The sequence below is a fragment of the Solenopsis invicta genome, chromosome 12 (genome assembly GCF_016802725.1).
Source record: "Solenopsis invicta isolate M01_SB chromosome 12, UNIL_Sinv_3.0, whole genome shotgun sequence".
NCBI lineage: Eukaryota > Metazoa > Arthropoda > Insecta > Hymenoptera > Formicidae > Solenopsis > Solenopsis invicta.
The window spans coordinates 610,280-624,848 of NC_052675.1; the positions used below are offsets into that span (position 1 = coordinate 610,280).

Here is a 14,569-nt window from a genome sequence, read left to right on the forward strand (position 1 = left end):
AAAATAATTAGTACTCGTAAATTAGGCCAATGAAAGTCAGCGCGGATATGAGTGCGCAAATGTTTATTTCTTGTCGAAATACAATTTCAACGTGTTTATTTCCTAACGAATTACAATTATCACGGACATTTTGACTCATTCTGAGTCATCTTTAGCGCAACATATAAAAACAGTTCTTATCGTCATCAGTCAGCAAAAAACGGAGGGCGTCGCGTCACCAACGGTTTGCCAAATTTGCAGTTTTCCTTGTGACAGTGTCAAAGGAAATAACATTTCTCTATCCAATCATCGTATGTTTTTTTTAAAGGTGATTAATAAATATCTTAACACCCATTTTTAATTGGTGAGGACTACTAAAGCCTTGGCTAAAATTGTGTCTTATAAGAATAATTTTAATTTTCTTGTCAAAGTACATATTCACAAAAGGAACGTGCTCACTATCTCAAGTCAGAATGTATTAGGTGCGCAACTAAGTTCTCACTGTTTTTTTTTTATGAAAATGCAACTTTACTGTGAAAAAATGGTTACAAATGAATCATTCAAAGTATTGCCCATCGCTAACAACTTTTGCCCATCTTTTTGGCAGAGCTCGAATACAGTTACGATAAAAGTGTTCGTCTTTAGAGACTATCCACGAATCAAACCATTTTTTGATGTCTTCATATGAACGGAACTGCTGATCAGCCAGACCATGTACCATCGAACGGAACAAGTGATAATCGGCGCAATATCTGGGGAATATGGCGGGTGGGGTAGGACTTCTCATTTGAGCGTTTTCACGTAGGTTTTAACAGGTTTGGCAACATGAAGCCGAGCGTTGTCATGCAGTAGAATCACTTTGTCGTGCCTCTGCTAGTATTGTGGCCGTTTTTCGCGCAGTGCTCGGCTCAGTCGCATCAATTGAAGAAATCGATACCGTTCCCCAGTGATGGTTTCGTTTCGTTTCAACAGCTCATAATAAATAACACCGACCTGGTCCCAACAAATATACAGCATAATCTTCGCAGCGTGAATATTTGGCCTAGCCGACGTAGAAGCATGACCAGACAGCATGACCCCGTGACCTTCTTTTCTTTGGGTTGCTGTAATGAATCCATTTTTCATCGCCCGTCACAATGCGATGAAGAAAACCCTTTTTTTTTGGCCGCTGGAGCAGTTGTTCACAGGAAAAAACGACGCTCAACGTCCCTTGGCATCAAATTATAAGGAACCCAAGTTTCTTGCTTTTGAATCATTCCCAACGCATACAATCACTTGGAAATGGCTTGGCAGATAACTCCTAATGCTGAAGCAAGCTGTTCTTGCGTTTGGCACGGATCATCATCGAACAATATCTCCAATTCAGCGTCTTCGAATGTTTTTGGCCTTCCTTCACGCGGACGATCGTCAACATCAAAATCACCATCTTTGAAGCGACGGAACCGATCACGACACGTTGTTTCACTTAGAGCAGCATCTCCGTAAACTTTTTGGAGCTTTTGATGCGCTTCAGCCGCCGTTTCCTTCGAATGAATTAAGAAAATCAACACTTCCCGCAAATGACGATTATTTGGCACAAAATCAGACATTTTCACACAATCAAAAGTATATGACGCTAAAACAAAATCACTAACGTGTCAAAGTGGATTGTTTACCGTATTAGCTTGGTTCATGATGTTTTGGATATGTCTAAATCGACCAGCACTTACTGCTGGAGCCATCTATTGACAAACAGCGGGAACTTAGTTGCGCACCTAATATATTGACTGTATAAATTATTCGGATTCTAACGTCTTACTTCAACGCCACACGCAAAGACAAGCAGTCGGGGATATACAAATCAAAATAAATACATAAATACGAACACAAAGATAATATAAAAACAAATGAGTCGTTGATTAAATAACTGAGAATAAACTAAATTATCGGTGAATCGACTATTATAATTAACATCATAGCTTGCTATATTAAATAAAAATAAATAAATAAATAGAAAATAGTAAAATTAAGGCGAGTCGACTATTATAAATAAAATTAGTACACGAAAGAGGAAATTTATACAGGAGAGTCAACTGTTGTAAATAACATGAATCAGAATTTATATTAATTTTGTTACAATTTGTTCAGTAGTGAAAGATACGCATGATGTAAGCAATTCCTTTTGTGAGTGTATACTTTGACAAGAGAATTGAAATCATTCTTATAAGACAAAATTTTATATAAAATTTTAATTAAGGCTTTAGTAGTTCTCGTCAGTTGAAAACGGATGAGTCACGCAAATATAGCCAATTAAGATATTTATTAATCACCTTTAAAAAAAAACATACAATGATTGGATAGAGAAGTGTTATTTCCTTCGACACTGTCACGAGGAAAGATGCCATTGCGAATTTGGCGAACCGTTGGTAACGCGACATCCTCCCGTTTTTTGCTAACTGACTACAATGAGAACTGTTTTTATATATTGCGCTGAAGATGATTCAAAATGAGTCCAAACGTCTGTGGTAATTGTAATTTGTTAGGAAATAAACACGTTGAAATTGTATTTCGATAAAAAATAAACATTTGCGCACTCATACTCGCGCTGACTCTCATTGGCCAAATTTACGATTACTAATTAGTTTAGTTTTAAATTATTATTCTGTAACGTTTGACCTTTCTCGCAGATTTAGATTAGACAGTTCCAGGATTCGAGAAAGAAAGGAACACCGACTTGTTAGCAAAATAACAGATATTTATTTTAATTAACTATAATGTGTCTCTACTCTGTGTTTGTCGGAACGTTTACTACTCGCAGGTAAATTTAAAATTAATAATACTCATTGTCGCCTGAATCTTACATTCTAACGCTTGAACAAAACTTATATGTAATGCGGACCTTATGAGCTAATGCTAACTTAATATGTACACGCTTGCCTGAGGAGCGGCTAGGAGTGTACGCTTGTCACGCAGGAAACGCTCGATACGGAACAAATTAAGTCCGGGGAATATGCCTGAGAAAGATTTAGCAGGTAGAAGCGGGACTCTTGGAGGAGGCCATCGTCGTTGACCCGAACCTGATCTTTAATACTCTCTGAAATCAAACTAAATGTTACGGTTCGGAATACGGGAACGGACGGCAAAGAGAAGGACAGGTTACTGAGTACACCTGGTGCAGGATAACTAAGAACGTACAGGAAGCCAAGTACGCCCGGCACAGAAGTACGGCGAAATCGAGAATACCCGGTAGAGGAAGCCGAGTATGCCAAGCAAGGAACAGAAGTTGATAACGCCCAGTATAAGGAAGCCGAGAACACTCATAAGAGAAAGCTTTGAGAAATATATCACCGATGTTAATAAAATTTTATGGGTGTGTAGTATTCACTCACATCTTTACTGTAATAAAGCCGTTTGTTCCACAACTTAAGTATTTTTGAGAAAATGACAATTAAATGTTTCTAGCACCTAATCGTTACAGAAGAATGTTGAGTTAGCGACATAGCGTGGGTCGTTACGACTGATACGCTTGGGGTTTTAGGTACAATCCCCACGGATAAGACTTTTTTTATTTAAATCTTATATTTTTAAATTGTTATAAATAATTTTTAAACCGTTTTTAAGTATTTAAATAATTAAATAAAATGTTATTTTAAAAAATTAAGGAATTTGAAAATGCTTTTCTATTACTAATTAAATTAAAATTTGTCATAAACACACAAAATATGAAACACAAGAATTAAAGGCCTAAAAGATAATAAAAAAATATATTTGCAATAAAAATTTACAATGACTGTTTTATTAGTTTACAGCTTTGTAACGACCTGACTTTTCCGCGCACGAGGCGGCGTGATTTCGTGCGGACGAAGACCCGGAGGTCGCCGAAAGAACTAGATGCGTGGTTGATGGTAAACAAATATAATTTATTTCGCATTGAGATGATACAAAGAAAGTAGCGTTCGGGACACGCGGACGGACTAACGAACGGATAACGCGCGGACGGACGGAACAGAGATAATATGCGCGGACGGACGAAGTTGGTAATTATCGCGCTCGGACAGACGGTATTTGCAAGTGCCGGTGTGTACGCGAGGGATTCCAAGCCGAGCTTCTTGGAATTCGGAATCCCTGTTTACGCGTCGGTGTCGTGACCTTGCCGAAGGCCGCGGCCACGGCCGAAGACGTTGCGCGTGCGGTACAGCTGTACGCGATTCGGAACGGTCGCGACGCGCTGCGGTTAATACCACGATGTTGGTGCGACGGTGGCGATCGACTCACGCCAAGTTCTCTTGGTGGAGGCGCGGAACTCCACACCCCGAGTCGTGAGTCGATGCCGGGTAGGAAAATGAATCGGAGATGCGCCGACTACTAGGATTTTCTGGTGGAGCCCAAGATTAACTTGAGCCCGTAAGTCGGTCGGTCTAGGATGCGGATGGCTAGTCGCCAAGATCTCTTGGTGGAAGCTAAGTTCTCTTAACTCCTGGCTAGCGCTTGGGAACACTTCTTTCACGGACGGAAGGCGGACGGAAAAGAAGCCTTGACTGTAGAAGCGGCGGCGCTTATATAGTCGAGTCTCGACGGCAGGGACGGTGCGGGGGTACGGAACGGTGCGGTATCGGAGGGGGAATTCCTGCCGCTCGAGATCGGCCAGCGACCGCCACTTTAGTTGCGTTGAGCGCGTGCGCGCGGAAATCTCCTCGACGCGCGGATGCGTGTTCGCGCGCTATGCCGGTTTAAAAGTCTTATTGGCGCTGTGCGCCGGTTTGTTGCTGTCCGGCGGTTATTCGGCCGGACAGCCTGGAACAGTGGACGGTCCGAGGAGGGAGCGGAAAAGGCGGTTTGTTACAGCTTTTAGGGTGATATTTATTGTAAAAATAATAAAAATACAATGGTTCATTGCACCAAACACATAAAATTATTGACATTTCATGCATACAGTCTTTACATTTCATTTGATTAAGAGAATTTAAAAAACAAAACTTTATTAACCTTGTATTACATTGTCTCAAATTGCTTACAATTGTGCCGAATCTCTACTTTAGATACGTGGACGACATTGTACTCTCCACTCATAGATCAGGGATACGGTATTGAGCATGTTCAATTGTTACTATCCGAGATTTAATTTCACGGTTGAGGTGGGAGGTGAAAGAATAAATTTTCTCGACACAATGTTAATGTGTTTGAGAGCTATAGTGCTCAGTTGGCTTGCGAGAGGGGCGCGGAAAATAAATTTGAAAGTTTGAAGTAAACGGTACAAAAGTTTATTATAAATGCTTGTGGCTCGCTACAATTACTGCGCGATTGATCGGAAATTGGTAACAAGCCACTTCCCTGCTCTCTTGGTGGAAACCAATACAGTCAATACTTTACACACCGATTAGGAAATAATATTGTGTGCTTTTTGGGAGTTTGCGTATATGATGGATGTGCTATCGTATAGAATCATATATGATTCTTATACGATAAATCCGCATGTTAAACACGTGATTCTATATAATTTCCGCCCGTGATATGTAATTCGTATGTGATCGCATAACGATCGTATGTCTAATAATGCGATTGCCATGTGGTCGCATAGGAATTATATAAAAATCATATGTACCTTATACGCAATCTTATATGATTCGGAACATACGTTAAACATATCACATGTGATTTCGAAACAAATGTCCAACGGTGATATGTAATTCGTATACCATCATATGTCTAATCATGTGATTAGCATGTGATCGCATACGATTCATATAAGATTTGCATATAATTCTTATACTATCAGTTATGATTCATATATCATTCGTATACTATTGATATATGATTCACATACCAAATTTACGGTAGGGTTATCGATAAATATTTATTAAAAGAATCATAAATAAAAATTCTTAAAGTGAAAAAAAAAATTAATCAATACGAAAGAAAAAGAAATTTAATAATAAAAGTAAGAAAATCAAAACAACTAAACAGAAAAAAAATTAAATAATAGTATAAATGTATAAAAGAAGGAGGGAGATAGAAGGCATTTTGAAACACATAACCTTAATTAGGAAGAATGATTTTATGATCTGTGATTGGTACCAGAAACCGACATTTTTCTCCCGATATCTCAATTTTTCTCTTGCCATCCGTTTTGCCAAAAAGAGGTATAATTTTGAATTTAATAGACCGAGTTCTCGCTTTTGCATCTTTCTTTTATTCCAAAGAACTTCGACAAAATTACCATATTAATATTTTATTGATCAATGGTTATTCCTTAGACAACATTTTTGATAATATAAGAAAAGGATTACATTCTAAGTTTCATCAATTCAATAAAAAGAATAACATTATTAACAATACAGAGCAAGAGACAAACGAAAAAGCTTCTTTTTTTTTCATCATTCCTTACGTTAATAATATTTTGGAAAAATTTAGAAAGCTGTTTAAGTTTTACCCTAATGTTCATATGTCTTACACGAGTTTAAATAAATTAAACAAATTTATCAGAGCCCAAAAAATCAACTTCCAACCAGTTCTCAATCAAATGTTATTTATAAAATAAACTGCAAAGATTGCGATGTGTGCCCCTTATGTGGGGCAAACTGGCAAATTTTTAAATACTAAAGCACAGAACATAAAAATCATATCAATAGAAACACAACTCAGCACTCGGTTACCACAGATCATAGAATCAGCTTCTCTCGTGAGTTTGATTAGAATGGAATAGAAATTTTAAATAGAGAAAAAGCGTTAAATAGAAAACTGATATCAAAAGTGATTTATATCTAAAAACAAAAACAGCCTTTAAATTTATAGACAGACACGGACCTTTCAGATCCGTTTTATACCAAATTGTTTACTAATGCGTGACATTTCTATTTCTTACTTCGCTTTGAATGTTATGTTTATTTATTTTGCTCAGTTTTCTGTCATCGTTCGGTCAATCCACATCGCAATTACTTTGATCGTCTACTTGTTAAACAACATTAGTTTAGTGTAAGTTATTGTATCTCCGCAAAATTCTTTCTTGTGTATTTTATTGCTTAGCGCGTTCCTTAGAAAAATACATAACTGCTTTAGTATAACCATGAGAAAAACCTATCATATAACGACGCGGACCGTAAGGTACCAGAATCACACATTACATTTTGGATCCGGAATTACTAATTTGTGCTTGCGCTACATACAGTGGCGGTGCACGCTACAGTTTGACCAGGCAGTCGCTTGAAGCGCCAACTCCGTGGGGGCGCCAAAGACGCCTTAACTTTCTTAAGAAAAAAGATCTTTCCCAGATCTAAATTTTTAAAATATGTATTGCTTAAATATAAATTTTGTTCTTGTGTGTTTTCATTTAAATAGTCGAATTGTGTTTCAATTACATTTTTATTTGACGTATAGATTGTATGAATCGAGAAATGTATTTTGTAATTGGATCCATTGGATACCGCTGATATTGGGACGCTTATGTCCACGCCGTGCCAGTTCGAATATTCGCTGTAGGAATCATAATCCCATATTTACTGCTAGATGGCTGCCAGCGGCTGCGTTTCTCGTTAGAGTCATAGTTCCTCCGATTATAATAAGGAGTCTCGCTCAATCGGCGTTTACCTTTATGATAATCATTTTGTTATAAAAATGGCTTTAAAAAAATTAAGCGGATTTGCAAACCGTAAACGAAAACTTTGATAGGAGGAAGAAGAAAGTAAATTTGCAAAATCACTTGCTGCTTTCTTTAAGCCGCAAAGTAATTTTAACTCTAACTTCTCACAAAATGTTACTACAAATCTAACTTAATATCTAAAATAAATAAAGAAAATTTCATTTTTTATCACGAATGTAGTATAGCATCAAATGCCGAAATGCATATTATCTCTGATAATTTAAATTCTCAAGATTTGAATTTAAAAATTGTGGTAAAGAAACCAGTTGCTTCGTCTTCTTCAGGTAGCATTGCAGTTAACGATCCGATCATTAACTATGGCGATCCGGCATTTTGACCTTTTCCGTTTAGTAACACTGTTCGTGACGACATACTGACACAAGATTAAAAACGGCAAATTAACGAAAATAATGTTTTTCCTAAAGATGCCGACGATCGATCGTTCTCAAAATCTTTGTATTATCGTAGCACTGGAAACGGCGAGTCCTATATATGACCTTGTCTTTGCTATTCAAAGAAATTAGATAGAATATTTTGCATTCGTTGTAAACTATTTTTTGTAACAAAAATAAATCTTCCTTTGCAACAACTGGAAGTAATAAATGAAAAAATATTCATGACTATCTACGATCACATGAAAATTCACCAGAACACAGAAAGAGTTTTGCAAGTTGGTTTGAAGCTTGTCGCAGACTTGAATCGCGTCAAACTGTCGATCAGAAATTATAGGCAGATTATTATTAAGGAACGTGATCATTGGCGACTTGTTTTAGACCGCTTATGCAATAGAATAATATACTTAGCAACACATAATATTGCACTTCTCGGATCATTCGATCGGTTATTTACTAAAAATAAGGGGAATTTTTTAGGTTTGGTAGAGTTACTAGGAAAATACGATGTCACTATGCATGAGCATCTCCGATGCATTTCATCCCAAGAAACTCATGTTCATTGTTGCAGTAACACTATTCAAAATGAAATTATCGCTTTGATGGGATCAAGTGTTAAAAACACCATATTAGATTTGCCAAGCAAGCAAAATACTACAGTATAATTTTTGATTGTAATCATGATTTGAGTCACACAGAACAACTCTCTGTTACAATACGATTTGTCGATGTATCCGGTGATGTGTCCCCCAAAGAACATTTCATTACTATTCGAGCAGTTCATGAATTGTCTGGTTAGTCCTTCTTTGATATAATTTTAAAAGTATTAGAAGAACTCAATTTGGATATTAAAGATTGCAGAGGACAAGACTACATAATGTGTCCAACATGAAAAGAAAGAATAAAGGTGTTCAGGCTCGTATCCTCCAAATTAATCCAAGAGTCTTCTTAATGCTTTGCGGTTGTCACAGTTTAAATTTAGTTATTAGTGCAACTTCCTGTATCGAGTTTGTTAGTTTTTTTGGAGTTAGTAAAAAAATTTACACACTCTTTTCAGCTTCTGTCGGAAAGTGGAAAATATTAACTGATACTATGTATTAGCTGTACAGCTTTTACAGTAAAACCACTTTGTACAACCCGGTGGGAGAGTTGTATCGAGTGTTTAAAGCCGTTGCGCTACCAAGTTAGTGAAATACATGATGCTCTGCTAACATTAAGTGAACACGGTTTCTGTGATCCTGCAATTAAGTGCAAACTCTCGCATCACAATTATGGGATTACAATTTCTTTGTTATGCTCGTTATCTGGTACGATATTTTGTTTTGTTTCAACATTGTGAGTAAATCTATGAAATCAAATACCTTGGATCCGCCGTTTTGCTCATAGAATCTGGTGCCGAATATATAGAAAATTATTGACTTAATGGATTTGTTAAAGCGTTAGTAGATGTAAAGGAACTTGCTAAAAGTTTAGACGTAGATCCCATATTTGCGTAGAAACGAGTAAATCGAAAAAAACGCATGTTTAATTACGAACATAGTGATGAAACCATGTCTGACCTTCAAAATCTTTTTAAAACAAAGATTTTTTATATTATTATATTTAGATAGGATATATGAAAATATGAATTGAAGAAAAATTGTGGGTATGGGATGAGATTAAGGATGAGTTGAGGGAATGGCATGGAAAAGAAGTAAGAGAATGCAAGGGGGGGATAAAGGAGAGTAGAGGAGTGGAAAAAGAGAAAGGGAATTTTTAGTAGGGTGGTGGACGGTGGGAGAGGGAGAGGGGGAAAAGAAAGAAATATTAAAAATCAGAAACATAGGAAAAAGAGGAGGAATAAGAAAAAAGAAGATGGTAAAAAGTATAAGATAGGCTTTTGGAATGTGGCAGGCATGGAAAACAAAGAGAAGGAGTTCAGAGAGAGACTAAAAGAATGTGATGTTCCTGAGTGAGACTTGGTTACAGAAGAAGGGATGGGAAAGAGTTCAAAAATGGTTGCCAAAAGGATACGTGTGGGAAGTGCAAGAGGCGGCAAGGAAGAGTAAGAAAGGGAGGGCAATGAGAGGAATGATTATGGGAATAAGGGAAGGGATAGAGAGAGAAAAGGATGATAAGGAAAAAAAGAGGAGGGATTACAAGCAGTAAAAGTAAATTTAGGGGAAGAGTGGTGAAGGCTAACAGGAGCGTATGTGAATGAAGATTTGGAGGAAAAAATGGGCCAGCTGAGAGAGTAGATGAAGGATAGAGATGAAAGGGTGAAGGTGTTAATAGTGAAGATTTCAATGCTAGGACGGGGAAAGATGGAGAAAGAATAGGTGAGGATGAAGAGGGAGGGGTAGAAGAGGGAAAGAGGAGCTTGAAGGATGAAAAAATAAATAGAGAAGGAAAGAAACTACGTGGTTATATAGGAGAATTGGGATGGTCAATATTGAATGGAAGCGTATGAGGGGGATGAGGAGGGGGAATGGACGAATACAGGAGGGCAGGGAGGGACCGTAATAGATTACGTGATCGGGAATGAGGAGACAAGAAGGAAGGTGGAAAAGATGAAGGTGGAGGATTGGTTGGACTCCGACCATCAGCCGATAACGGTATGGGTGGAGAGAGGAAGTTGGAGGGAAGAGAGGAACGGGAAAACAAAAGGAAGTCGAAGAAGGGGAGTTTGGACGGAGAAGGGAAAAAAGAAATTTGAGGAATACTTTGGGAAGAGGGATAGTGATGGTGAGGGAGTAGGGGAGGTTTGGAGGAAAATGAAGAGAAGAGTAGAAGTGGTATTAGAGAGAGTATAGAAGGAAGAGAAGAAGGAATGGAAAGAATGATAGGATGAGGAATGTAGGGATAGGAAAAGAGAGGTTATGGAGGAATTAAAGAGGTGGAGGAAGAGAGGGGGAGAGGGGAGAAAATATAAAGAAATGAGGAGATGGTACAAGGAACAATGTTAGGAGAAGAAGAAAAAGGAGAGGGAAAGATGGGAGAGGGAATAGAAGGAATAAGATTCGAAAAGGATGTGTGGAAGATAGTGAATAAAGGAAGGAGGAAGAGAAAGAGAGTCAGAGAAGGGATTGAAACGGGGGAGTGGAAAAAACACTTTAGAGAGGTACTGGGGGGGAGTGGAGTGGAGGATAAGAGGAGAGGTAATGAGGAGAGGGTTAGAGGAGGAAGAAAAGATTAGTAGAGAGGAAATTGGTAGGGCGATAATGAAATTAAAGGAGCGAAAAGCGGCAGGAGGGGATGAGATTATGAATGATGTATGGATATACGGGGGAAAAGAAATAAGAGAATGGCTTTAGGAGATATGCAATAGAGTGTGAAAGGGAGAAGGATAACTGGAAGAATGGAGAGAGGGGATAATGGTACCGATAGTGAAAAAGGGGGAGGGGGAAAAGGTAGAAGACTACAGGAGGGATGCTTACGCAAACGGCGTATAAAGTGTACGCTGCGGTTTTGGCGGAGAGATTGAAGGACAAAGTGGAGACTAAAGAGATATTACCACCGAGTCAAACGGGGTTCAAGAGAGGGGTAAGAAAAATAGACCACATATACGTGTTGAATTTTCTAATAAATAAGAAAATATCGGAAACGAAAAGCAAAGTGGTAGTTATGTTTGTGGATATGAAAGCAGCATTTGACTTGGTGGATAGGGAGATACTGGTACAGACAATGAGGAGAAAGGGAGTGAGAGAGAGTCTGGTGAAGTGTGAAGAAGTTTTGGAGGGAAATGGGGAAAAGGAGGAAGAAAAGGGGGGATGGAGGGGAGGGAAGGAGATGGGGAAAAGGAGGAAGAAAACTTTCAGATAGGTAGAGGAGTGAGACAGGGATGTCCGTTGAGCCCATGCATGTTCACACCACTGCTAGCGGATTTGGATGAGAAGTTAGAAAAGGGGGGATGGAGGGGAGGGAGTAAAGGTGAAGGGAAAATTTATTCTCTGGCGTATGCGGATGATGTGGCGGTGGTGGCAGAGGCTGAAGCAGGAATGAAAGGGTTAATAAAAACATTAGAAGAATATGTAGAACAGAAAAGATTAGAGATAAATGTGGAGAAAACAAAAGTGATGAGGTGTAGAAGAGGGGGTGGGAGACAGAAAAAGGTAATATGAAGATGGAGAGGAAATGAAATAGAGAAAGTGAAAAGGTATAAATATCTGGGGTACATGAGGATGGCAAATGGGGAACACAAAGAGCATATAGAGGAGAGAGTCAAAAAAGGAGCGGTGGTGATGAGAGAGGTAGAGGGAATAGGAAAGAGGAAATTCGGAAAGGACTGGGCTAGAAGGATGTGGTTATTTGATAGGTTGGTGTGGACGGTGGTTAGCTATGGTGCAGAAATTTGGGAGTGGAAAGAAAGGAAAGGGGAAAAGAGGATATAGGACAGGTATGTGAATTGGGTAATAGGGGTGGGGAGGTACATACCGGGCTACATGGTAAAGGAGGAGGTGCAGAGGGAAAAATTAAGGGGAAGGGCAGGAATGAGGGCATGGAGCTATGAAAAGAAACTGGGAGAAGGAGGAGGGGTGGAGTTGGCAAGGTTGTGTTGGGAGGAGATAAGAGCAAAGGAAGGAAAGGTGATGGGAAAATGGGAGGAAGAAAGAAGAGGTTTCTATGAAGAAAAGAGCTGGAATATCAAAGAGCTGGAAAAGTTAAGAGAAGAGGGAGGGTTAAGGGGGGAAGAGTTGGTAGCAAAAGAGAGGAGGCGGCAGGAAGAGGAAAAATGGGAAAGAATTAGGAGCTCGAGGTTCAACAGATGGTATAACAGAGTGAAGGGGAAGGGAGTGCCAGAGTACTTGAAGAGGGGTTGGAAGAACGAAAGATGGAAAAGGATTGCGAGGTTTAGGTTAGGAGACGGTATGAGAGGGGGTAGATACTGGGAAGAGAAAGAGGAAAGAAAGTGTAGGATATGTGGATGGGGAGAGGAAATGTGGGAACATATATGGGAGGAATTGTGGGACGGAAAAGGGATAGTAGGAGATGGTACAAGAGGTTTTAGGTTAGCGGGGGAGAGAGAGGTTTGGATGAAGAAACTGGAGATGGGGGAGAGAGGAGGGTGGCTAGATATGAATGAGTGTGTGGAAGGAAGAGAGGAAAATGCGGCGGAAACGGAGGTCTGGAGAATGAGTGTGAAGGTATAAATAGATGAGTGATCTCTCTCTCTCTCTCTCTCTCTCTCTCTCGTGCGTTGTAAAGGATGCGAGAAATAAAATGTCGAAACTATGTAAGTGGAGCGGAGGTCCGCAGTGTACTCCGCAAGGAATAAAGTACCTTTATATATATATATATATACACTACTCAAAAGAAAATAGGGAACACTTTCCAGACACCAAAAATTAGGCTATTTTCAAATGACTGTAACTCGGTGAAAAATCATCGTAGATAAAAAATAAAAAAAGCATTTTGAAGCTTGAAGATCCAACTTTAACGCTCTATCAGCAGATTTTCAAAATTCTTTTAACTTCCTTGTCTTATGCAGTAAAAAAGCACACCCTGTTTTGTTCCTTAAAATTTCGTATTTTTGACACTTTGCAGCTCGACCAACAAATTTTTTTCGAACAATTCAAGTAAAGCTTCATAAACTACAACATTTTGCCTACAAAATGCTTTTTTTAAAATTTCTCTACGATTTTTTTTGACCGAGTTACGCTACTTTGAAGCTAAACCTGCATTTTTTACAAATGATATCCGTACTCCGTGAAAAATCATCGTAGACAAAAAATCAAAAAACCATTTTAAAGCTCGAAGTTCCAGCTTTAACATGCTGTTAATGGTTTTCAAAAATTTTTTCAATTTCTTAGTACTATGCCCCAAAAAAGATACACTGTTTTTTCCTTAAAATAACGTATTTTTAACAGCCTGTAGCTCAATAAAAAAATTTTTCTCGACAAATCCAATGCAAGTGCCATAAAGTATGACATTTTCTCTACAAAATGCTTTTTTTAAAGTTTTCTCTACGATTTTTTTTGACCGAGTTACAAGACTTTGAAGATATACATTTTTTACAGTACATTTTTCCGAAAAATGACGTCTACCGCCGACATTAGCATTACCCAATGTGCACCACGTGGAGGTTGTCGGTCGGATTTTTGCACATCGTGTGTGTGTGTGTGTGTGTGTGTGTGTGTGTGTGTGTGTGTGTATGTATCACAGCAGAGATAAGGACCCCGCAGTTCGTCACTTCTGCAGTATTTAATGACTCCAAACCCTCTCTGCTGTGTGTGTATGCGCTCGCGCGCATGAGAGTTCAATAGTGTGTATTTCCTCCTCTCTGATCAATTACTGCTTGCAAGCGTTCTCGCATATTTATACATCTTGCAATACGATCTTGCGGAATGTTGTGCCAAATTTCCGTTAAAATTTCTCCCAATTCTTCTAAATTTCGCGGCTGTTCCTCGCGACGCCTTAATCGTCGTTCCATTTCATCCCAAATGTGCTCGATTGGATTTAAGTCCGGGCTATTGGCGGGATGATTTAACAGTCTAATTGCGTGTCGTTGAAAAAAACGTCGCGTTATATTCGCCGTATGAGGTCGAGCGTTGTCCTGCATAAAAATAAAGTTCCGACAGGTTCGATTTAATAGCAAAACGTGTGG

At 38.8% G+C, this 14,569-nt stretch overlaps 1 protein-coding gene across 4 annotated transcripts in view; it reads left to right on the forward strand.

Annotated features, from left to right (window-relative positions):
* The window catches only part of LOC105197916 (intraflagellar transport protein 81 homolog), a 134,215-nt gene that overhangs the window by 42,918 nt on the left and 76,728 nt on the right, over positions 1–14,569 (forward strand). Inside the window, exons 1-3 of one of the 4 annotated variants that reach the window (XM_039456338.1) lie at positions 2,641–2,776; positions 2,911–3,328; positions 3,761–3,863. The exons of 1 other annotated variant lie outside the window; for it this stretch is intronic. In XM_039456338.1, coding sequence (XP_039312272.1) covers positions 3,309–3,328; positions 3,761–3,863 — 123 coding nt within the window. In that variant the 5' untranslated portion in view covers positions 2,641–2,776; positions 2,911–3,308. Of the gene's footprint in view, positions 1–2,640; positions 3,329–3,760; positions 3,864–14,569 lie in introns of those variants that run through there. 2 more of the 4 variants (XM_039456337.1, XM_039456336.1) reach the window with 2 other exon arrangements.